This window comes from Patiria miniata, unplaced genomic scaffold (genome assembly GCF_015706575.1).
Source record: "Patiria miniata isolate m_02_andy unplaced genomic scaffold, ASM1570657v1 HiC_scaffold_22, whole genome shotgun sequence".
Lineage (NCBI taxonomy): Eukaryota > Metazoa > Echinodermata > Asteroidea > Valvatida > Asterinidae > Patiria > Patiria miniata.
The window spans coordinates 985,075-1,008,009 of NW_024037061.1; the positions used below are offsets into that span (position 1 = coordinate 985,075).

A 22,935-nucleotide genomic window follows, 5' to 3' on the forward strand; every position below is an offset into this window, starting at 1 on the left:
TGACAAAATTGTTAAAAGTTGGGAAAAAATATTGAAATCACTTGCTTGAAGAACTTAATCACTTTGCATTTAATTATAAAGTTGAACACAGATATTGACTGGAGCGGGTTTGAACCTGTGACCTCCGGATTGCCGTTCCGGTGCTCTACCAACTGAGCTATCCAGTCCTACCGGGGGTACTTGTATGTTGGCGGTTCCCCAATTTGTCAATGTCATTGTTCGAGGGCACTATCCCCCACTATAATCAGAGACCGCCAACATGTACATGCAAACGTGTGTTCACCGTCGATCGTGGACGTCCTATTGTCCCTCTTTTGTTTGTACTCTAACTTCTTAGGAAGACTCCCATAGTTTTGTACACGACCCCAATCGCGGACGTATGCTGGGAATCGTGGACGATATTGTTGTCTTTTGGTACAAGGTTTGAAAAGATGAACACGTACATGTATACATGCAAGGCATCACACCTAAGTTCACGATGCTCGTAACATCAGCAATGCCGTTAACTTGAGGAATAGCCAACAGGGATCATGCATAGAGAATACAGCTTTTTATTACACATTAAATAAAGCACAAGGACATGAAAGAGAAAGTGACTATTATGCATACATGCATGTAGCCACATACATAATAGTGCATCTACATGTAGTCAGTTTCTGTTTGTGGTTGATTTTACATAATACATTTTCGCTTTCTTAAATTGCAAAGTACATGTACATGGTTAGATCATGTTTCGTATTGTGCACCACAAAACAGGAATATGCAAAGCACACGTGTAGTGCAAGGCTCTATATGGATGAACACGTACCTTGTAATTAGGTAAACATTCGAAAATGAAAGTTTGCACAATTGATGCACTCATGTCTCCGACGCGTGCAATGGGGTGAGATTCGGAGGGGGGGGAATAAAAAATCCACCAACAATCCACACTAATGGCCAATAAGTTTATGGATGTTGCCTATAAAGGGTAAAAGATGAGCTAGTGTATTCATAAGTTTTCTCCTATACTTTGCTAAAGCTGAAAGTGACTAGGACAAGGAAATACAAGAGATGATACCTTTGTGTAACACAGAGGCAAACACATTGCAAGGAAAAGGGTACTTAAGACAATTTCAGTTTCTAATAGGCACTTTCATTTATCTCATAATTGCTCAATCGAAAATATAACAGTTTTGCACTGGCTTCAAAGTTATGATGTGATAAGGGTTACGTACGAACAAGGAAAGACATTTTGAGACAAATGTCCAGTCTGTTCCTACGTACTAATCCTTATTATAAAATATCAAATAATTCTTCACATTGACTCTGAGTTTTCTAGGTTTTGACTGACAGCATTCCTCCAGGGTACATCTTCTTAAATCAGACAACATTAGGGGATCATTAAATGTTATGCTTACAATGTACTTTGTGACTTTATCTAAAATGTCTGTCCTTCGTTACGTACATGTACGTAACACTTTTAAAAACAATATCCACCGTATTTTCTAATTACATTGTACACAGTTGTTGAACTTACTTGCTACAGCAATGGGTGGCCTTCCCCTTCTATTCCTCGGGGAATAATAGCTACTTGTCACTCTCTGTTGACATTTTTCAACAACAATGTTCGGTACCTTTTGTACACAAAAACCGAGAGGCAAGAATGATGTTCGGTATAGCTAAATGTTCGGTATAGCGGTGTTCGGTACAGCGACGTTCCACTGTACATATCGGGTACTGTATGCTTATGGGCAATTCCACGGTTACTCACGTTACATTTTTGATGTACTTTTGAGTTTCCTTGGGCTGTAATTACCTCACTGAAAAGGTTTAATAACTGTTATCCCCATGGTAGATAGAGTAAACCTAGACCTACCTAAGCACCAAAGATGACATCCAGAAAAATGTGCTACATGTATGTATGATAAATAAGACGCACAAAATCGGTTACTCACGTTACATTTTCGTAACGTGAGTAACCAATTTTGTACGTCTTGTTTATCATACATACATGTAATACATTTTTCTGGATGTCATCTTTGGTGCTTAGGTAGGTCTAGGTCTACTCTATCTACCATGGGGATAACAGTTATTAAACCTTTTCAGTAAGGTAATTACAGCCCAAGGAAAATCAAAAGTACATCAAAAATGTAACGTGAATAACCATGGGATTGCCCTTATGTAGATAAATGTATTAACGATATATCACACTGTAGACGTATGTACATGGGTACAGTGCTTAAATTACAAATGAGATACATTGTGGTACTTACTGGTACAGGAACAAGTACAAGTACAATGTCATTGCACATGTACCAGGTCAAGCAGGTACTTACATATGCAGGGGACAAACTGAAAGGATTTCAGAATCGTAAAATGCCATATGCTGTATTGTAATTCCCTTTGTCTACTGAATAAAGTTTGCATGTGTAATTTACACATATATATTCTATACTACACATATGTTAACCATTAGCACATACATGTATGTATGTGTTTATTCACAGAAGAATCAATCAATAAAAACAAAAAGTGCCAGGGTTGTTTCGGGCGCTATACAGCAGGCATGCTTTTTTTTTTGTACAGCAGTACAGGGAGAAATACATGCACCGGTACATGATGTACGTAGGACGGTTTCAGGCGCAAAAATGTGACTAAAAGGGTTAAAGTGCGTACATGTCGTACAATGTATATGTGGGACATACATGTACATCGCAAATGTCCATGGTTTCTTTTCAGTCACTCTACCTTTTGAGCATTTATGGCCTGCAAGTTTGGCTCCCAAAAAGGGGGTTACACACATACATTGTAGAGCTACATGTATCTAAGTCGGGAGCGATGAAATTTAAAGTGACATCATGATACGACATCACATGACATGTGACGTCACATTAAAGGTGCAGTTTTCTAAGGCCTACATCTACAGAACAACATGTATATTGGTCCTGATCACTCTGCATTCTTCTTTTGCACAAGTTCTATCATCAGGCTATAACATGACATACATGTATGTATTCTAATTGCCGAAACAGCCATATGTTTGTCCACACAATAAACTGTTATTATAATACACGTTTATACACGAGGCGCGCTAGACATTAACAGACCATGCTACAATAATTCACATACATGTCTATCCAACACCAGACACAAAAAGACTGTAAGCCATTCATCGCCATGGTAATCATGATAAATCTTGCCTGTCGTCATGACAACCAGCACTTCGTGGGCATCGTTCAGCATGTTTAACAGCTAATTTTAATGCTTTTAAGAATCCTATGTAATAAATCTCAAGAAAACGGGATTGAACATTTGCAAATGAAAATATTTCAGAGTAATTTGGCACACGAAGCACTCTTTAAATACATGTATAATGTTTGCGCAGATCGTAATAGTCTGGTTCTAGACAATTTCAGAACTTTAAGAACAGTCACATCCCATTCTTGAAAATTTAAATAATTTTGTACATAAAATGTCTGTCAGAAAAAAAAAGATAGGTATTAACATAATACGTGCAGTATGGTATGCAATGGTTGTCTCAAATTTATGTTGCCTGTGAAAATTTATCATTTGTTCAGTTTGAGTAATTCATACGTATGTAAATTGCAACTGCAGGTGTTTGGTTGCTGCTAATGTAGAAAACATGCATAATGTGCATGTTTAATACACGTGTAATAAAATTGTATTGACATAATTTATGTCTTTTACATGTGTAGCTACCAGTAGTACAACAAGTAGGCCTAATATTGTTTCAAGGTCATTTTACTTAAATATTGGAAATTGTCCGTATGGTGGCAAATTTACTATGCATGATGCACCTTTGCTTCAGAACTATCAGCCAAAAGAAATGTGCATATTTGTATGAAGAATTGTTACCTGAGGAATTTTCAACAAAAACAAATTGCATTTTTTATTCACAGCCTCTGCAACCCTATTGAAAAAATAAGGCTCTTGTTTTGGGTTATACTTTTGTGCAAAAACAGATTAGCCCTGTCATAGACTGGTTCTCAGTCTATACATTATCAGTTACAAAAGGGGTGAAGTAATATGTAATTATTCTTAAACTAAACCTGCCAATTGTTTCAGTCTGTGTGAAAAAAGAGAAAAAGAAGAACAAGTTAAAAACAACATCATTGTTTAAAACTCAGACGCAACGTTACAATTTGTTTGGCCTGAATTTAAAATTTTCCTTCAATTTTCTGCAAATCTCTTCCCCCCCCCCCTTTTTTTTTTGCTTTAACTGAAGATCTCAGCCCAAAACCACTGAGACTACATGTTCCGGGTTTCGAAGATTATACCAACACTAGACAAAGCATGGCCAAGGCACTGTCAAATACATCCATCACCATGGCAACCGCACAGGTTGCTATGGAAACAGCAACTGGCATAGTGTCCGCTTCTGATTAAAGAACCATTCCAGCCAACGAAGCATGAATGGTTCGATTCTTTCGTAAGGTAAAATGATAATAGTTGGAAATATCGTAAAAAAAAGAGAGAAGAATACGAAAGTTGTCACACGTCTATTGTACCTTGGAAATTTGCTGATTTTGTGTAATTAAATTGCTTCACGGAATATGGTATCGGTACATGAACATTTTGTACATAATTGCGGTCATTAAAATAGGATTGCTGTAAGTCTGAAGCTAGCATGGTATACAAATAATAATTTCAAGGTGACATGGTGTATTCTATCTTGTCACCCCATGAAATTATTCTTTCCATTGCACGAATGTGAAACATGCATCATTTGTTTTATAGAACACCAGAATAAACCCTCGTAATTTGATTGGTAAACTTGCAAACTGGTAACTACATGTATGAATGAATACACAGGGTAAGTAAGAAAAAAATGAAACCCAAATGGAAGGACCAATTTCCAAATGAAGTTTTGCTTGTAGCACTTTCAAAATCTAGGATATGAAAGCCCAATCAATAAGCTTTCTTTTACTACAAGAATCATTCCCAATCACTCATGTACTTTTCAAGAATTTTCAATACAAACACCATTTTAAAGTTCTGTCCTCGGATTACAAAAAAAGTAAGTGTTCCTTCAGCAAAACGGAATCAATTCACACACCTTTGTGAATTGTTTTGACCAGTCTTGCTGAAACAGCACTTACCTTTTTTTGTGATCCGTGGACAGAAATTTAAAACGGTATTTGTGTTCAAAATTCCCAGACTTGAAAAGTAAATCGATTGATTTGAATGAATTTTGTACTAAAAGAAAGCTTATTGATCGGGCTTTCATATCCTAGATTTTGAAAGTGCTACAGGCAAAACTTCATTGAGGAATTGGGCCTGCCATATTTTTTTTTTTTTTTTACTCACCCTGTACAGCATCGGAGCCATCAGATCTGTGCTATACCCCAACCAATAGTGTGACCATTCAATGGAAGTTCTATTTACCGTGGAATTGAACTTCATTTTGCAGTGCAGTGCACCGTGCAATGGGGTGAATAGTTCAATGACAAATGATCAACGACCAGCCAATCAGATGACTGGGATTTATTCAGGTGTTGAATAAGACCTGTCTAGGTTTGCCGGATATAATTTGATCTGAAGCTAGTTTGGAACATATCTCACAGTGATCTCAAATTGGAGTGAATACATTTTTGTTGGCGGCGCCAGTCTTTTGCCGTCAAAATTGGCTCCAAATATGTTTAGATTTAGGCCAAATCCGGTGCAACATCAAATTTGTCAAAAAAACCCAAACAGAATTGTCAATGTTTATACCCACAACTTTGAAATAACAGGCCCGTAGGCAGGGGAGGGGGGGGGGAGGTCTGGGGTCGGACTACCTCCCCCCCCCCCCCCAATTTTGTTTTAAAAATTTTAACAACGGTCCAATGTGGTACAATGGTCACGGTGTTCGACTTGTATGCCGTGGTACATGGGTTCGAATCCCGACCGTGGGAACATGGTGCTTGTGCTCTTGAGCAAGGCACTTTACCATTATTGCGTCATCCTTCGGATGGGACGTTAAGCCGTAGGCCCTGTGTGTTGTGTAAGGCATTTGTCATTTGAGTTTTAATAATCATCTGTTTGTTAGACCATGGAGGAATTCCTCCATGGTTAGACACAAACAGGTCCACTTTGTTGTAAACATGACCTTCCCCTTCCACCAGACTGGCCATGGCCCTGCAGGAACAATCTGGAACATCCCTGGGGGGGGGGGGGGGTGGCAAAATCTGGTTGGTTGATCAGCTTTGAAAGGTCTGAACAAAATGTCTGTATTTTGCACACCAAAGCAGTCTGAACTTAGGGTCCATAAAAAGTTCATGTGCAATACCTGTACAAATGCATAATACCGGTACTTTTGTACCAGTACAAAGCATGTCTAGCATACATTGTACATAGAATTAATAGTCACATTTATCATGGAAAGAGGCTATTGGGCTCCACACAACCCAACCGTAAGGACACAACCCTCACTGTAAATTTAAAGGCCATGCTACATTGCACCTGTACCTGTGCATGACAGATCTACATGTGTACATTGTACTTATACATTAGCCCCTTTCTTTCCAATTCATGAACTTGGTGAACTATTTTTTAGGAAACGCCCACAACCACCATTGTTGACTACAATGCATCGGTGACTTGAATCTGAACAATTGTTCGTTTTTGGCAGGGTTTTTGGGGTAAAATAACAAATGGTTGAATGCATCTGTGAACTGAATCTCAACAATTGTTCGGTTTGGGTTTTTTTCCCTCGGTAAAGTGAGAAACGGATACAAAATATAACTAAAAATGGGAAGTGATTGCTTTTCTCATACAAACAGTATTTTTCTCGATTGGTTGTTCATGTACAATCTTTTCCTACTGCCTACTGAAATTTTTGAGTCAAATTTTGTCACTTTTATGCCTTGTGTAAAACAAGATGAAATGATTAGGGCCTAACAGTAAAGTTGCATTTCCCTGCGATATTTTCGAGTTCCCCCCGAAAAATTAGTCTACCGGTGTACAGTACAATGAATTGCGTAGCAAGAGTCTATGATATGTGAGCTGATTCGATGATTAATTACGCAAAAATGACTGTGTCTTTGCCATGACAATCTGACCATTCAGCGGGCGCTTTCTATATCGGGTCTCGTCATCTGTTATATAACCTAGACACGGCATCTAGTGGTTTTTTTACATTGTGAATTGAGATAAAAGTCTGTGGTCACGTGCTCTGTAACGATATGTTACGCGATACGCCGAGCAAAAATAGAGCCGGCCAATGATGGTCATTTCTACCATGTACATGTAGATCTACTGTATGCGCGCCCGGCCATTTTTGTGCATCAGAATCGGCCCACATAACAACACATTACACTAGACACCACCTTACACTAGGGGGCGCTGTTCATATACTTGCGCTTATATCAAAATGGCGCATTTTAAGCTTTTGTACTTTTTTCTCCATTTTCCAGTGCTACATGAAAATTGTTTGGTTCTTTAGAAAAAAATAGTTCGCAATGCGCATTTTGTTGTTTCTCATGTGCGATTATGATTCAATAGCCCATGCCCCCCATGGTCAAAAAGTGTGTGGGGGGGGGGGATATATACTCCATCCCCCCCCCCCCCCCCCCCACCCACCCCACCCCGGAGATTTATGCCCCGGGTCAGGGAACCAGCCTACAGGACAATTTTGTTTTTTTTCCAGCATCTACGAACACAAAACTTCAAACAAGTCAGTGTACTGTAACAATATTTGCTATAAAATACTTTCCCCCCCCAAAAAAAAAAATCATCAATTTCTTAAAATTACAGCAAAAGCAAATTTGTTACATTTGCACCTTTAAACCTGTCCTGCCATTTTACCAGGGTCTGGACTTGTCAAACTGAATTAGGAATTAAATTACATGTAGAAGAGGTCATGTGGCCTTTTACAGAAAATACAACCTCATCTAACCAATTTAGGCCAAACAAAATAAATGGGGTGTTTACGGTAACAGCCTGAAAAAAATCAAGGCACCGGTCGGTAAGGAAATAATTGTATTTTGTCATTTTTTTTCATCCCAGTTCTTGCCTGTTCTTTTGCAATGCTTGAGACTCAACCATGTACATTGTTCATGTACTTTTTGGGGGCAAAATGGCAATAAAAAGTTTGAGGTCGGCAATTTGGCCACAAAAATTTCAGGGTTACGGTAAACACACAATTTTGTTGTTTGGCCTTACAGTAAGTAAACATACATATTGTACATGTTGTATATTGTACAAGTACATAGTACATGAAGCATCCCATATTGAAGCATATTGTCAAGAAATAATACATAATTTACAATAAAGATCCCAGAAAAAAATAAACAGTTGCCTTATGTTATTAATAAACTGTACCAGTTCATGTTACGAATGTAGCTGTTTGACAAGTGTAAAAGGGTCCTCATGCTAATATTCTCCAATAAAGAAAACAAATCATTTCATTTACATACATGTACATCGATTGCACCCAAGTCGTTCAAATTTTATAAATGTCTACATTTTGTAAGTCTGTGGCAATACCGGTATATATTGACACTTCATCTTGATGTGGAGTCTTAATTGATGCAAATATCCTGTTGTCATGGAAACTGACTCAGATGCTCCACAAGGTCCTCTGTGTGTTAATTATTTTGTGTGGTCAAATTGCATGTCTCTGTATTAATAACGCCGTTCGGCCGGATTCCAGCTATTCCCATGGCAACATTTCACTTTATTTCTTGAGGCACACATGTTCACAGAGGTGGAAAGATTCAAGCGTTGCTACGGGAGCAATGACTCTCGTTAGATTGCCGACGTCAACATTTTCTTGAGTTGCTACCAAAATTGAACTAGTTTACTGTGATGTACTCAAAAAAACATGGCAGTTTAAGTTGAAAAATTAGTTTTGAGATATTTTTGGCAACAGCACATTTAGAGAGCAAGTTTTTTTTTTGTAAAGAAGGCCGGTGGGGGGGGGGGGGGGGGGGTGGAGGGGCACATATACATGTAGTACACACAGGAATATATGTACACCCCCGTTTGTTTATGGTGTAAATCGAGGATTTTCAATTGTTCCTCTTCCCTTTTCCTTTGTTTACAGCTCTCATTGGTTTTGTACACGTTTTCTAATTGAGGTTGTCCTCGATTTGGTTCCTGTCCTCCATTCAGTGACGATGTTGCACATGTGTGTCCTCGATTTACACCATAAACATGATAAACATGCACACACATGTTTGTTTATGGTGTGAATCCAGTTTTTTCTTTTGTTCCTCTTCCCTTTTCCTTTGTTTGTACTTTAACTTTTTCGCAACAGCTCTCATTGGTTTTGTACATATTTTCCAACTGACGAGTCCTCGATTTAGTTTGTGTCCTCGGTTCATCGATGATGTTGCACGTGTGTGTCCTCGGTTTACACCATATACAAACTCATCCAGTCTTGTTCCCTAATTGTGGTCACAAACACTTGTCGCTGCAAGGTATTTGTGGGGACCTAAAACGCTGTGGGGACAGCAGAAAGTCCCCATAACTCGGTCCTAATTTGCCTAACAATAACAAACTTCCCCATAATGTGGTGTAGGCCTACCCATATACATTTTGTACTACATACATGACATACATGTATACGTTGTATATACTTTTATTTTGCCCAATGGAATTTTTGGAATAATAGCTGGCTAAAGAGCGAGTAAAGTTGGCCTGATTTAGTTGTAGTCGAGTAAATTGGCCACATTGTAATCAAACTACATGTATCTAACCTCTTCATTCGTCATATGTCATGTACATGTATGTTGGTAAATCAAATTAAAAACCTTGTATGCATTTGCAATGATACTCACTAGGCCTACGCTAATAATAATAACAATAATAATAAAAGTGGGTATTTATAAAGCGCACGTACATGTATCCACCAGGACTGGTGCTCAAGGCGCTACATAGTTATTACCCCTGCTCATTGGGCCCATGAAACATTCGAAATACCATCTCAGCTCCCTGGGGAGTATACAGCTCGATGCAGCCTGTTAGGCGCAAGGAAGCTAATTCAATCACAATAACCATCTCTGCCCTCACAGGTACCCATTTACTCATGGGTGGGGAGAAGTAATGAGTGACAAAGTGCCTTGCCCATGGGCACACACACCATAGCCACAGGCTGAACTCGAACCCACAACCTGCAGCTTTAACCGCAGACCACGAATCCAATGCCCTTAACCACCATGCAACACCCATTAAAAAAACAGCTGCTGCACATGGGAATTCAATTAGTGAGAGAAATAGGAAAAACAAATAGTGACTTTAATTAGCTTGAGTTACTCCAGCTGACATGCTCATCAGGAATTCACATCTAACGCTGGAGACAGAACTGTATTTAAGTAAGATCATAAGAAACCCTAAAAAAAAACGGCCTCCACAAAATGGTCCTTTTCCCCTCTCTATTATCCCAACCCAGATGCCATTTACCATGCAGCAGTCATTCACAAATGATAGACTTAATGATCGACTTAAAACAGAACAAGTTCTACGCTTTCATTGAAAACATTTTCAGTTCGAACTCCCCGCGTGCCGTTTGCTGTCGCTTGCTGCTGCCGCAGCAGCGTGCTAGGTGTGCATGCACGCGCGTGCGTAATCTTCATACGGGGAGTTCGTACTGAAAATTTGTTCAACGAAAGCGTGGGATTGCAGTTTATTTTTGGTAAACACGCCACCTGCAGACATAGGCCTAGGCCTATTTGCCATTCAAAACCAGCGCAGCTCGCAGGCCATGCAGGCACAATTCTGGACACAATATGTAACTGTGTAAGCGACATTTCAGCTTCCTCCGTCAGGTAAAAATATGAAAAAAATGTGTTTTATTATTTTTCGCTATGGCAGGAGAGATTCCTACCCTGGACTCTATTGCGTGTACACAACGGAGTCCAACCTGGGCTATATTATTATTGAATCACGAATGATAATTTGTACACGTAATTTTTCGTGCCCTGGCCAGTTTTCAACATGGCGCGGTGTCCACGAAATTTATGCTCCCATCAAATGTCAAAATATCAATTAACTACCTCGTTTTCTCTATTCTAAATCCATCCCAAAAAACTCAGGATTCAAATGATACCTTTTCATGAAGATAAGTGGTCGCCCACTCTGCAAAACACCTGGAAAAATATCAGCAAAAAATCGACACACACCTCCGCTCCAGACCAGAATCGTCGTGTTGAAGCAATGTAGTCAACAGAGGGCGCTCGACTCAAAACATACTTGTAAGAATTAAACTTGGACAAGTCTGATGTTTTCTGTGAACTCTCATATTTTTGGCTCAAAATGAATTTCTATTTTTATCTTTCTCCTATGCTGTGAAATCGTTACAATATTAGTAATAACAACAAAAATGTTGTCTTTTCAAGGAATCTGCATGTTTCTAATTTAATGTCATATCACTTAAAGGGAATATACATCATTTGCTTTTTCTGTAATTTTCAGAAATGAATGGAGTTGGGGGGTTGGAAATATATAGCAAATATAGTTACACGGACTTTTTTGAGGTTTTGGGTTCGAAAATGCTATAAAAACCAAGAAAAACAATCATTTTCCTGTAGTCTGGCTCCCTGACTCCATTTAAGAAGAAAAAGAGCAGTTTACATATATTGGGGAATTGTAAGGTCAGGGAGCCAGTCTAGCTGGCTTGTACCCGTTCATAGGTGTGTAATCGATTGCAAACAAGTGCGATGGTCAACTGGGGCCAGTATTTGAAAAAAAGCCAGTTTTTTCCAATGCTGATCGGCCGATCAGCGTTGGAAATTGGTACAAAAATACCACTTTTCTTGAAAATGACAGTATACCAGGTGCCATGATTTTACAGGATGCTTTACACTGTCATTCACTAACAGTCCAGCAAGGTATTTCAAAATGATTTGGTAGTTTTATTTTTTGATGTTTGCAAATGTTGTATTTTCCCTTTAACTTTGGACTGATGCAAGTTTAATAAGTCATTGGGTGAAGTCTAAAAATAGAGTTTACGTTATTATTTACTGTCTAAAATTAGATGGTCATGAGCACTGATCTCCATATACACAGGCTGAACTTGCTAGTTCTAGTTCCACACAAACACGACAAGGAAACGATCCTGTTCCGGCTAAATCGGACAGCTATCTTTTCCACAATTGAACTTGAAGTGATCGGATGTGCGGCTGCATAAAAAGGACAGGTAAATGCCGTTTTGTTGAATTTTTCCGGGTGTGTTTTGGTTGGTTGTAAGTTGTAATGATCGTAATTCGTATATGCTGATATGCGGGGCCTGCTGAAGTGAAGGGGCCGGGAGGGGGCGTGGACATCTGTTACTTCTATTTTTTTTTTTTTTTCACATTGGCTTACTGTCTAGCTCCCAGCTACATGTATTAGCCCCATAAATGTGGCCAATTTACTGGACTACCTCCGTAAATAAAGGCCACACTTCCACCATGTACAAAAATATGTCGAACTTTGTCAAATTTTGATTTTCACATTAGGCTTAGTTTGTACTTGTAGGCCCTAGTTTATTTTGCTTTAGAAGCATACTCGCCCTCTTAAATTATAGGCTAATCAGAAAGTGCTGCCTTTTTCAGATGTCTGTTTTTCGTGAAATTTCCCGATTCGTTTGCACACGTTTGCGTATCAAAATTTCATCAGGAAATTTCACGAAAATTTCTATATTTTAGCATATTATAGCATATAATATGCTATAATTTGTCTTCAACTTGACCAATACAAACCATGAAAAGAAAGTCTGTAAAATTTTTAATAATTGATGAAATTTTCATCTTCCCTCCCTCCCCCCCCCCCCCCTCCAGAAGAGGATGGGCATTTTCAGTAACTGCCAGATATCTCTGGATCTCGATGCAATCCAAGTCCCTTTCAAAAAGAAACAACTTCTTAGGAAACAGGTGACCAGCAATGGAGGAGTCATCTCTTATATACTCACCAAGAAGGTAAGTCAGGGCGCCAGACTGTATTGACACAGTGACGAGTGGATATGTTTGGCATGATCAACGGATCTGCACTATCGTGATCTGCCGTCGACCGCACTTAAAATGGGTCATTAGTGAATCATTTTTGCTCACATTTTCTCCCAGACCACATATCTCGTTGCCAGCAATGGGCCGAAGACCGCCGACTCCTACAAGGGCCGTACGGCCCAGAAGCAAGGGGTACCGATCGTCAGTGTGAGTTTCATCGAGAGATGCGTGGAGGAGGGAAAGCTGCTGGATCATGATGACTTCCTGCTGGTGGGCAAGACTACAAGCATGCAGTTCAGCTCTGGTAAAATCACAAGTAAGTATGCGTTCTCTATGGGCTCTGTGCACATTTTTAATGCACTACTAGTCTTGGTTGCAGCCTTAGAGTCTAAATTCCTGGCAAGCAGGGTTATAAGCCACCAATGAATCAAATCCAGTCTACTCTTGGTAACTTCTCATACCCGAGAAACTCTTAGCTTACCACATATGCATGCATACATTGAATACAACACGCATGAGGTATGATCAGCATTTTTAGGGTCTATGCGCCAAAGTTCCCAAGATTGGATGTGATATGGTTAACTGGCGTTTGACTAAATTCTGGTTGAAACCAGGATTTTCAATGTTGTTGGCTAAGTCGACTTTGGGACCAGACTACTGCGATAGGTCACATCGCTGGTTACTTGTACCAATAGTTTTGCTCATCTTAATTTATAACAGGGAGCAAGACCCCCTCACCCCCATCCCCCCCCCCCCCCTCTTCAAATAATTGTACTGAATTTGACTGTTTGCCAATAGGTACTAAGACACAACAAGAGCCAAAGAAGCAAATGAAAGTGTCCTCCTTCAACATCAACAAGTTCAAGTGAGTTTAGACCTTCATTTAACCAAGCAAGTTTCAAGTATAGTGCCAGGGTTTAAAATTCTGATGTCAGTTCCTTATAAGCTCCAACAAAAAGATGACAGTTAATCTTAAAGCTGTTGATTGAGGAACTGACAATTTTTTTTACAACTATTTATCACATTATATCCTTTATATTTTATTACCTCAAGACATGCCAGATAAACACAATTGAGAAAGATATTCTTTTAGGCATAACCTAAACAGCATGCCTGCATTCAGCGTGGACAACCTTCATAAGTCTTCGTTCGCGAAGCCAAGCCATGATGATGAAACAAAGTTTTACGAAGTCAATACCATGTTTCATTTATTTAGTTATCTAAGACAATGTCGGGGAGTGTGGCCTAGTGGTTAGGGTTCATGACTCATATCAGAGAGTCAGGGGTTCAAATCCAGCTGCTGACCATATGTTGTGTCCATGGGCAAGCCACTTCACCTCAACTTGCCTCTTTCCACCAGGGAATATAAATGGGTACCGGCATTAGCTTGGGAGCAACCTGCGATGGACTGGCATCCCATCCAGGGGGATTAGAAATATTCTCAGTCGTTTCATACCAAGCAAAACGGAGATAAATGCCTGATTGACCTAATTGGCTCGTGATGGACTTCATGTTTTACTTTACTAAGACAAGGAGCCAAGTTTTTTAAAAGATGACTTTCTTTCCTACTTAGGGTCTGGCCATGGGGAAGCATTGATGCACCCGCTTATCCAGAGGAAAAGTATGAAGTTGCGAAGAGTGTTCTTCTTCAGGTGAACAAAATTAATTCTTATTTCTGCGTTATGAATGTTCACACCTCACACAAATTGGGGTCTAAAAATTTGTCGTGATATAAGAAGCAAGTGCCTTAATCAAACTTATTTCATTAACGTCATGGCATAATTGACCTATCACCGTTTTTGAGTTGGCCACGCCCCTTTGACAACCCTATGGAATTTTTGACTGCTAAGTTTTGTTTGTTTCAGATGTTGCGCATTTCGCGCCATTTGTATATCATGTAATTGGACAAAATTTCACCAGCTGCGTTGACGTGATTCTAACGCGATAGGTCAATTACCTTCATTCTAGCTTTCAAGTTTGAACAGACTCATGATGACATCAGTATCTGAAGTTTCATTGAGACATTTGCCCTCGAGACATTTGCCCTCGAGACATTTGCCATTGAGACATTTGCCAGAATTCATTCACTTTAACCAAAAATTAAACTGGAACGTTCAGAGAGAATATTTGAAAGAGACATTTAGAGCAAGCATTTTGACAAGTTGTTTTGATTTTTTTTCTAGAAAACGGACGTCAGGAGCAAAGATCGAATCTTCTACCAACTGGAGTTGCACGTGGTGCCCGATGACGTCTTCAACCTCGCTAGGAGCTCGGAAGACACCGAGCCGGAGATTGCGTACACATTCCGGGTCTTTACTCATCGTGGTGTACTGGACAACATCATGGTAGGTTGCATGGGCATCCATGTGATGCATCAGCACCAAATGAACATGAATTCATTTTTTTTTAAAAGAATTTAACAATAAACCACACAGGAAAACTGATCAGCGTCCCTTAAACAAAGACACTTGACAAAATGAGGAACCACCAACATAGGGCTGGATAGCTCAGTTGGTAGAGCACCGGAACGGCAATCCGGAGGTTGCAGGTTCAAATCCAGCTCCAGTCAATTGCTCTGTTCAACTTCAACAAAAACAAAAAGTAAGAATTGAAATATTTATATATTCTGCAGAGCAGGGGCTTTCTAATGGTAAAAACATTGGCAGTACTGAGTTCAGTAACTGAAATATAGACCGCCAACTTAAATTGAAGATGTAAAATTAATTTTTGAGAAAATGTCATTGTATAATACCAGAATACTACAGTTGTATTGAAGTGAATGGACATATAAATCAGGACGAAAAAGGTTTCCAAGATCATTGATAGAAAATAGATTGTATCTTTCTTGAAAATGTCTTTACGACAATGTTTATTTCGGTGTTTTAATTGAAGAATTAAAAAAAATTGCCTCTTTTTTCTTCAACTTTTCAGGATGAAGACTCGGGAACAAGAGAGGTACGCTACTGCAGTACCAGCGAGGAAGCCTTAGAGCTTTACAGCTTCCTCTATCAACAGCAACACAACATGAGTAGGAGCAAGAAAGTGGCATCGCGTTGGATCGGCTCGCCCAAATACAGACAGGTATGCGACCTGAGAGAGTCTCAAGGCTTTAGTGAAAGGGTGTAACAACATTTTTAAAGAGAGTTTGGAGTGGGACTTTCTTCTTCGGCAATACACAAAGCTGGTTTATTTTGAACTTCTTTTGAAATCTTCTTTAGTAATGTCCCTGAGCAAACCTGTTTACCGCAAGAGAGGATGTTTCCATTACAGGTGGAGTGATGGTTCTGTCAGTCAGGGTTCGACTTGAGCGGTAGCCCACTAGCCAAATGCTAGTCAAAACAGCGGCCGGCTAGTCAAACTATTCCCTAAGTAGCCCGGCTGGCGAGTCAAAAAATTACTGGGATACGACAAAGATGAAAGGACAGGAAGAAATCATTAAATTCAGAAAGCAAACCTGTATCAATTTTGATCTTTTTTTTCCCTTCAATATATTCTTCCTTACTTTTCTTTTGTATTAGTCACCCAAATCATTCGACCATTGGTTTTGATGTCACAAGGCTTAGAACGTGGTACCTTAATTTTGAGTTACTAAATGTCCCTCTTGGGCAACTGGAATCAGTCAACATTTTCAACCGCATCTTTGTAATTTTATGTCTGTGGGATATATAAGAATAGCTGAATGTGCTCTTTCTCAGGCAGATGAAAAAGTGGTAAATGAAAAAACAAAATGTCATCACTACTTGTTTTGTGAGAAAATCCTCACTTTTGTGATAAACCTGCAGATTGTATTCCCTATTAACCCTCCTGCTGTTTGAACAGTCACGGACAGTCAAACATTCCATCCACTTCCCCTGCCATGCTTTTTATATAGGCTAGTCACAAGCAGTCAGATCATATTGTGAGCAGGCACTTTGACTAGTCAAATTCAGTCAACAGACAAAAGCAGGAAACTGGTGGGCGCGCGCAGCTGGCTTGTCAATCACCTACAGTCAAAGCATAGCTGTATCAAGCTACATAAACAGTCACAGCCAGTCAATCCTGCTTTATGTAGGCTGGGAGCTCTTAACTGTTGAAAATAGTCACTAGATTGATTTTGACTGAAAGGACAACTTAATGTATGTTTGCATAGGAATGTTTTAATAGGCATAGACCATTCATTTTGATGGTTTATTGGCGAGATGATAAGGAGAAGCATTACACTCAAATTCCTTCTTCTCTTACGTCCAGACCCAGCTGAGCATCGGGGAGCACGAGGACGATGAGATGAGCGGAGAAGTAGCATCCTTGGTGGCCAGTCTGTGGAAGGAGACACTTGGAGAGCTGGAAGACATCTTAGCTGTTGACGTCAAGACGCTCACCGCGGAAAAGGTAGGACGAGATGTTATTACACTTCATTCATATTCATGAGCCAAATGTGCTTCCCTCATTGGTTGATGTTCCAATAGGTCAGGGAACTAAAATTAGCTAAGGGCCAAGGATGAGTTTTAGACAAGTTGTGGACATTGCATCAGGTTTAAGTTGCAAGATTCTGAACAACTTCTCCACAATCTTCCCGCAATGAAGTTGTCAGTATTGATGAGTCAAGCAGTTGCTATTGAAAATTTCCCCAGAACATGTCCGGACAAATGCAGAGGCTTCTTTCGGACAAAGTGACCCGCAACTTGTCCTGAACTGACCCTGGATATAAATTGAGACGAACCCTAACCAACACGGGCGTACTATTGCCCAGCAAGTCGGTCGTACTAGGGAATTACTAGATAAGCTCCTAGACTCCCAACTATGTAATTTCAGTTGCAATGGCTAATGAAGTTGCTGGTGGTACCATACTAAAACCTTTATGACAGACGACACTTACATAGTAGCTAATCCGCCTGCGCACGACGCACATAATACCTCTCAACTTTTCCTTAGTTTAAGATATTAGTAGCTAAAGATTAGCTCCTACACTCCCAACAATGCAATTGCAAATGAGGTTGCTGGTGGTACCATACTAAAAACTTCTTCATTTGTCTCATGTTTTTGTTTTTCTGTCGACAGATTTCCAAAGCCGAGAGTATCCTCTTACAAATCAGAAAGGCCTTGGATTCCCGAAGCGATGGGGCTGATGACGACGAGCGAGAGATTAGCATTGCGGAACTGACCCAGGAGTTCTACAGTCAGATACCTCACAAGACCCAGCAGAGGAAAGACATCAGGACCAAGAGCCTGATTGCCAAAAAGCAAGAGCTATGCCAGGTGATTGTCTTCATAAGCATTAACCCGAACAGTGCTCAACCCATCAAACCCCAATGTTTTGTTGGAATTTGTCAGGATGGGTACAGTACCCCTAAACTGACAGTCTTTTACATTGGGTTGGCACACCTCCAGAATCACAGTCAGAAACATGTGTGTGCAGTTTCCCATATGGTGTTGGAATTTGCCAGGATGGGTATGGTTCCTAGTAAATCATGCTAGGGAGTTAGGGTTCAAGTTGTGCTAGTTGTTAGGGTTTGTGGCTCATGATGAGGGGGTCAGGGGTTCGAATTCCAGCTGCTGGCCATATGTTGTGTCCTTGGGCAAGCCACTTCACCTCCACTTGCCTCTCTCCACCCAGGAGTATAAATGGGTACCGGTATCAGCTGGGGAGTAACCTGCGATGGACTAGCTTCCCATCCAGGGAGGAATAGAAATCCAGCTGCTGGACATATGTTGTGTCCTTGGGCAAGCCACTTTGCCCCCACTTGCCTCTCTCCACCAGGGAATCAAAATGAGTACCGGCATTAACTGGGCAGTAGCCTGCGATGGACTGGCGTCCCATCCAGGGGGAACAGAAGTTTTGGTCCTCAAAAATCAAGCTGTTCGAGTTCTATAACTCATACCAATTTACTCATATTTCTTTTCAAAAAACGAATAAATTTCCTTTCGTTGATCATGTGATGATGTAACAATCCTTTCTTAGCTTTGTTATACAATGTACACTTTTTCCAAGTTGTAAATTTTACTAGGCCTACATGAATATATGTGAATACATTTTGAACAAAAATTATCTCCCACCCCCCTTTCTCGACTTTTTTGTTGCTTTAGCTTATTAAAGATGTTGTCAGTGTGAGCGAGACCACCAACTGGTCGCAGCGGAGCAGCGTGGAGTCCAAGTACCGAGCCCTACGATGTCACATCAGCTGTCTGCCGCACAACCATCCCCAGTACTATGATGTGAAAAACCTGATTGTCTCCACGCAAGGGTGAGTCAAACCGTCTGTTGAGAACAAGGTTGCGAAGTGCCAACCCCAAGTACAACGAAAGTGCTATTGAAAACCTGGTAGCTTGCCAAATCTTGGAAAAGTAATTGTGACTAAAAGTGAAATCTCGCCGGTGCTATGTGAAGTTATCAGAGTTTTTATGCCTGCCATAAGACGTTTATGTAGAGTTTGGAATATTTTAGTATTTCCAGTGGAACTATTGAAAGTGTTGTATAGTTTTGTGCAATAAATGCTTATTCTTCTGGTGCCAAATTTTCTGGCCTGTGTTCACAAAGTTACACTTACCATAAATTGTTTTATCTTACCTTAATTGTTTTATCAATTATTCCTGGCAGTGAGAAGCCAGTTGAGATTCTACGCGTCTTCGCTGTGACACGCCCTCTAGAGTTGACGAGCTTTGATGCCAAGCTGCACAACAGTCGTCTGCTGTTCCACGCGTCGCGACCGGCCAACTTTGTTGGCATCCTGTCCAGGTAAGGTTTAGAAAAGCACACGGCCGGCCACTTCCAAATAATGCTACTGGATATTCAGATGTTGTGGATCTGTGTCCATGGGCAAGGTATATTATCACAATCTCATTGTTATTTACAGAGGCCTTGTGCTGCCCAAGGTAGTGGTGGATGATTTTGGCGGGGAGAGAACCGACGCTGGCATGCTTGGAAGCGGAATCTACTTCGCCGATAGCTTCAGGTATCTTCTCTTCGTGTTTAGAAATGGTTTCTGTTGTCTTTGAAAATAGTTGCTGTGTGGTCCGCCCTCGGTAACTTTGGAACCAGTTCTGCCAGTTTTGTCAGCTCTTATGTTTTCATGTTGCAATGAAGAGGAAATGAATATTTTGCAATAAAATGAAATAACACTTAAAGCAATGTTTTTAAAATTATTTTATTATTGCCATTTTTACTTTTGTTTTGGGGGGAGGGGAGTGTAGCCTAAGGGTTTGGGTCTGCTGCTCATGATCAGAGGGTCAGGAGTTTGAATCAAGCTGCTGGTTATATTGTGTCCTTGGGCAAGCCACTTTACCCCACTTGCCGCTCTCCAACTAGGAGTACAAATGGGTCCCAGCTTCAGTTGACTTACGATCAGAGGGTTTGGGGTTCGAATCCAGCTGCTGGTTATATATTGAGTCCTTGGGCAAGCCACTTTACCCCCACTTGCCTCTCTCCATCCAGGAAAAAAATGTAAATGGGGATCAGCATTAGCTGACTCTTGATCATAGGGTCAGGGGTTCGAATCCATATGTTGAGTCCCTGGTCAGGCCACTTCACGTTCACTTGCCTCTCTCCACCCAGGAGTACAAATGGGTACTTGCATTAGCTGGGGAGTAACCTGCGATGGACTAGCATCCCATCTTGGGGAATAGATATTCTCGTTTGTTTCATGCCATGGAAACTGGAGATAAACGCTGGCCCGATGGCTCAGAATAGACGTAACTTTATTTCATATTTTTTTTACCACAGCACCAGTGCCAAGTATTCCCACGCCAGTCAGGCTAGGGGCACTCGCTTGATGGCAGTCAACCAGGTTGCTCTCGGCGAGTGTTATCAGACCACAAGCTACAAGAAAGACTTCACTGAAGCCCCTGAGGGTTTCCACAGTGTTCACGGTGTTAAGAACAACGGCACCAATCACTCGGATTTCAAGGTGATTGTTAAAAGAAAGGATTTCTAGACTGGGCGCTGCCAATAACTTTTAAATTAGCTTAAAAGCAAGATATATATGTTAACTCAAATCGGATTGTTAAATGATAACTGTATTTTACTTGGCGCTTCAATGTCTAGCTGAGACGAACTCTACCACAAAAACTCTGATCTTCCAATTTCAAAGGGTTGTTGCTCAATGTTTTTGCCACGGACTTTTATCCCATAGGACGATGAGTTTGCAGTATACAGCACTGCCCAGCAGCGCATCCGCTACGTGGTTGAGTTCACGCTACCAGGCGACAAACCCATGCTGACGACTGGTCCTATCGGTGACAGTGAGGGCGCTGTTCATAGCGAAGATGACAGTGATAGTGAAGCTAGCGAGGAGGAGGTTGACAAGATGGGTGTCGTTGGTAAGCTTGTGTTCTTAAGCAAGACACTTTACTACAATTGCCTCTCTCCACTCAGGAGTATTAATGGGTACCTGTGAGGGTACGAGGAGGAGGTTGACGAGATGGGTGTCATTGGTAAGCTTGTGTTCTTAGGCAAGACACTTTACTACAATTGCCTCTCTCCACCCAGGAGTATTAGTGGGTACCTGTGAGGGTATGAGGAGGAGGTTGACAATATGGGTGTCATTGGTAAGCTTGTGTTCTTAGGCAAGACACTTTACTACAATGGCCTCTCTCCACCCAGGAGTATTAGTGGGTACCTGTGAGGGTGGAGACCAGATCGTGCTTCTCTCAAGCTGTGGACGAAAACCGGTCTCGTGGCCTGATGAACATGGATAATAATTGCAGGCTTTCAAATATTCTTACTTTTCCTACTTTTTTCTAGTTTTTTTTTTACCTTGGTCCTACATTTTTCTTGAAATTCCTAATTTTTCCAACTGTTTTTTTCCAACAACTCCTAAATAAATGAAATCTCATGGAATATTTTTCATAACAGTGTTACACACTGTCATATATGTAAATCACACAATGAAGGGCTTGGGTGCAGGAGTACTGCAACTCTTATACTTCCAAGAGCTTAGTTGAGGATGGAGCACAAGTGTTGTGAGTACAGAACATGCCAAATGAGGCTTACGATGCTGTGGACATGGGCGAGTATCGACGAAAACTACTCCTGAAAGACTGCAAAAGTCCTACTTTTATGCTTAATTTGTGCTTTTATGCTTAATTCATTTTGAAGCCTGTAATTTTGAAGCGCTTTGAGGCTTAAGTGTATATAAGCACCAAACATTCAGTTTTCCGTTTCTCTTTTTTCTGTCAACTTAATTCTCCCCGATTCAGATCTGAGTGATGTGCAGAGCATCGAGGATCCACTCAGTAAAGTCCAGCCTGGTCTACTGTCCAGCAACGATCAGCCTATCCCACTCAAGGCTGTCCACGTAAGAGCCAGGCTATTGGACTTGGCAGCTCAGGTGAGAAAGTTTTGAAATTTCTGAGAATTTAACCATTGGACCCTGCGGGGAAGGGGAGAGCATGCAAGGGCGTTTTCTCTCGTCATTTTCAACATGAGCAACAGTAGCTTTCCTTTCACAAACCCCCAGGTTGTCGTTCTTCAAGTTTACGCCAACGACAGCGACTTCCCCATCGAGGCCAAATACGTCTTCCCGTTAGACGGGCAGGCGGCCGTGTGCGGCTTCGAGGCGTTCATCAATGACAAACACATCGTGGGCGAAGTGAAAGAGAAAGAAACCGCCCACAAGGAGTACAAAGAGGCTATCAGCAAGGGCCATGGTGCCTACCTCATGGACGAGGAAAAGCCAGTAAGTGAGGACATGAGGTTCTTGGACACCGGACTTTGACAAAATGAGGTCTTTTATTGATTGTTTTGTGGCTAAAATCCCAAAGTCTGAAGTTATTGTTAAAAAAAATCCACTGTCATTAGAAATATATAAAAAAATTTGCTTTAGAAGTAGCCATGCACAATTTGAGGTATGGAGTGCCATGTTGGTGAAATAGCTTGCAGTTTGATAAATGGGACCAGATAAAAAATATCAGCCACGTCTTTCGTACCTCTACACATATGGCCTTGATTTTTGTGAAAGAGTACAGCTCCAGAAAAAAAAAAGAAAATTTTGCAAACAATACTTTTCCTTGAACAAAGAAATTGACAGAATGGGGAACCGCCAACATATAGGGCTGG

The 22,935-nt window shown here is 40.7% G+C and overlaps 2 protein-coding genes across 5 annotated transcripts in view; one reads left to right on the top strand and one right to left on the bottom strand.

Moving 5' to 3' along the window:
* The window catches only part of LOC119730275 (DNA polymerase zeta catalytic subunit-like), a 44,313-nt gene extending 33,185 nt beyond the window's left edge, over window positions 1–11,128 (bottom strand). The window contains exon 1 of the mRNA XM_038203086.1: window positions 11,030–11,128. The gene's annotated coding sequence lies outside the window, so the exon portion shown is untranslated. The remainder of the gene's footprint in view (window positions 1–11,029) is intronic.
* A 794-nt stretch (window positions 11,129–11,922) lies between these two features.
* The window catches only part of LOC119730290 (protein mono-ADP-ribosyltransferase PARP4-like), a 29,802-nt gene continuing 18,789 nt past the window's right edge, over window positions 11,923–22,935 (top strand). For 3 of the 4 annotated variants that reach the window (XM_038203105.1, XM_038203108.1, XM_038203107.1), the window contains exons 1-16: window positions 11,923–12,118; window positions 12,741–12,878; window positions 13,023–13,221; window positions 13,704–13,770; window positions 14,479–14,557; window positions 15,089–15,250; window positions 15,837–15,986; window positions 17,133–17,273; window positions 17,943–18,140; window positions 18,969–19,126; window positions 19,480–19,617; window positions 19,736–19,834; window positions 20,602–20,785; window positions 21,011–21,197; window positions 22,077–22,207; window positions 22,337–22,555. In XM_038203105.1, the coding sequence (XP_038059033.1) occupies window positions 12,747–12,878; window positions 13,023–13,221; window positions 13,704–13,770; window positions 14,479–14,557; window positions 15,089–15,250; window positions 15,837–15,986; window positions 17,133–17,273; window positions 17,943–18,140; window positions 18,969–19,126; window positions 19,480–19,617; window positions 19,736–19,834; window positions 20,602–20,785; window positions 21,011–21,197; window positions 22,077–22,207; window positions 22,337–22,555 (2,244 nt within the window). In that variant the 5' untranslated portion in view covers window positions 11,923–12,118; window positions 12,741–12,746. The remainder of the gene's footprint in view (window positions 12,119–12,740; window positions 12,879–13,022; window positions 13,222–13,703; window positions 13,771–14,478; window positions 14,558–15,088; window positions 15,251–15,836; window positions 15,987–17,132; window positions 17,274–17,942; window positions 18,141–18,968; window positions 19,127–19,479; window positions 19,618–19,735; window positions 19,835–20,601; window positions 20,786–21,010; window positions 21,198–22,076; window positions 22,208–22,336; window positions 22,556–22,935) is intronic. The other variant, XM_038203106.1, reaches the window with a different exon arrangement.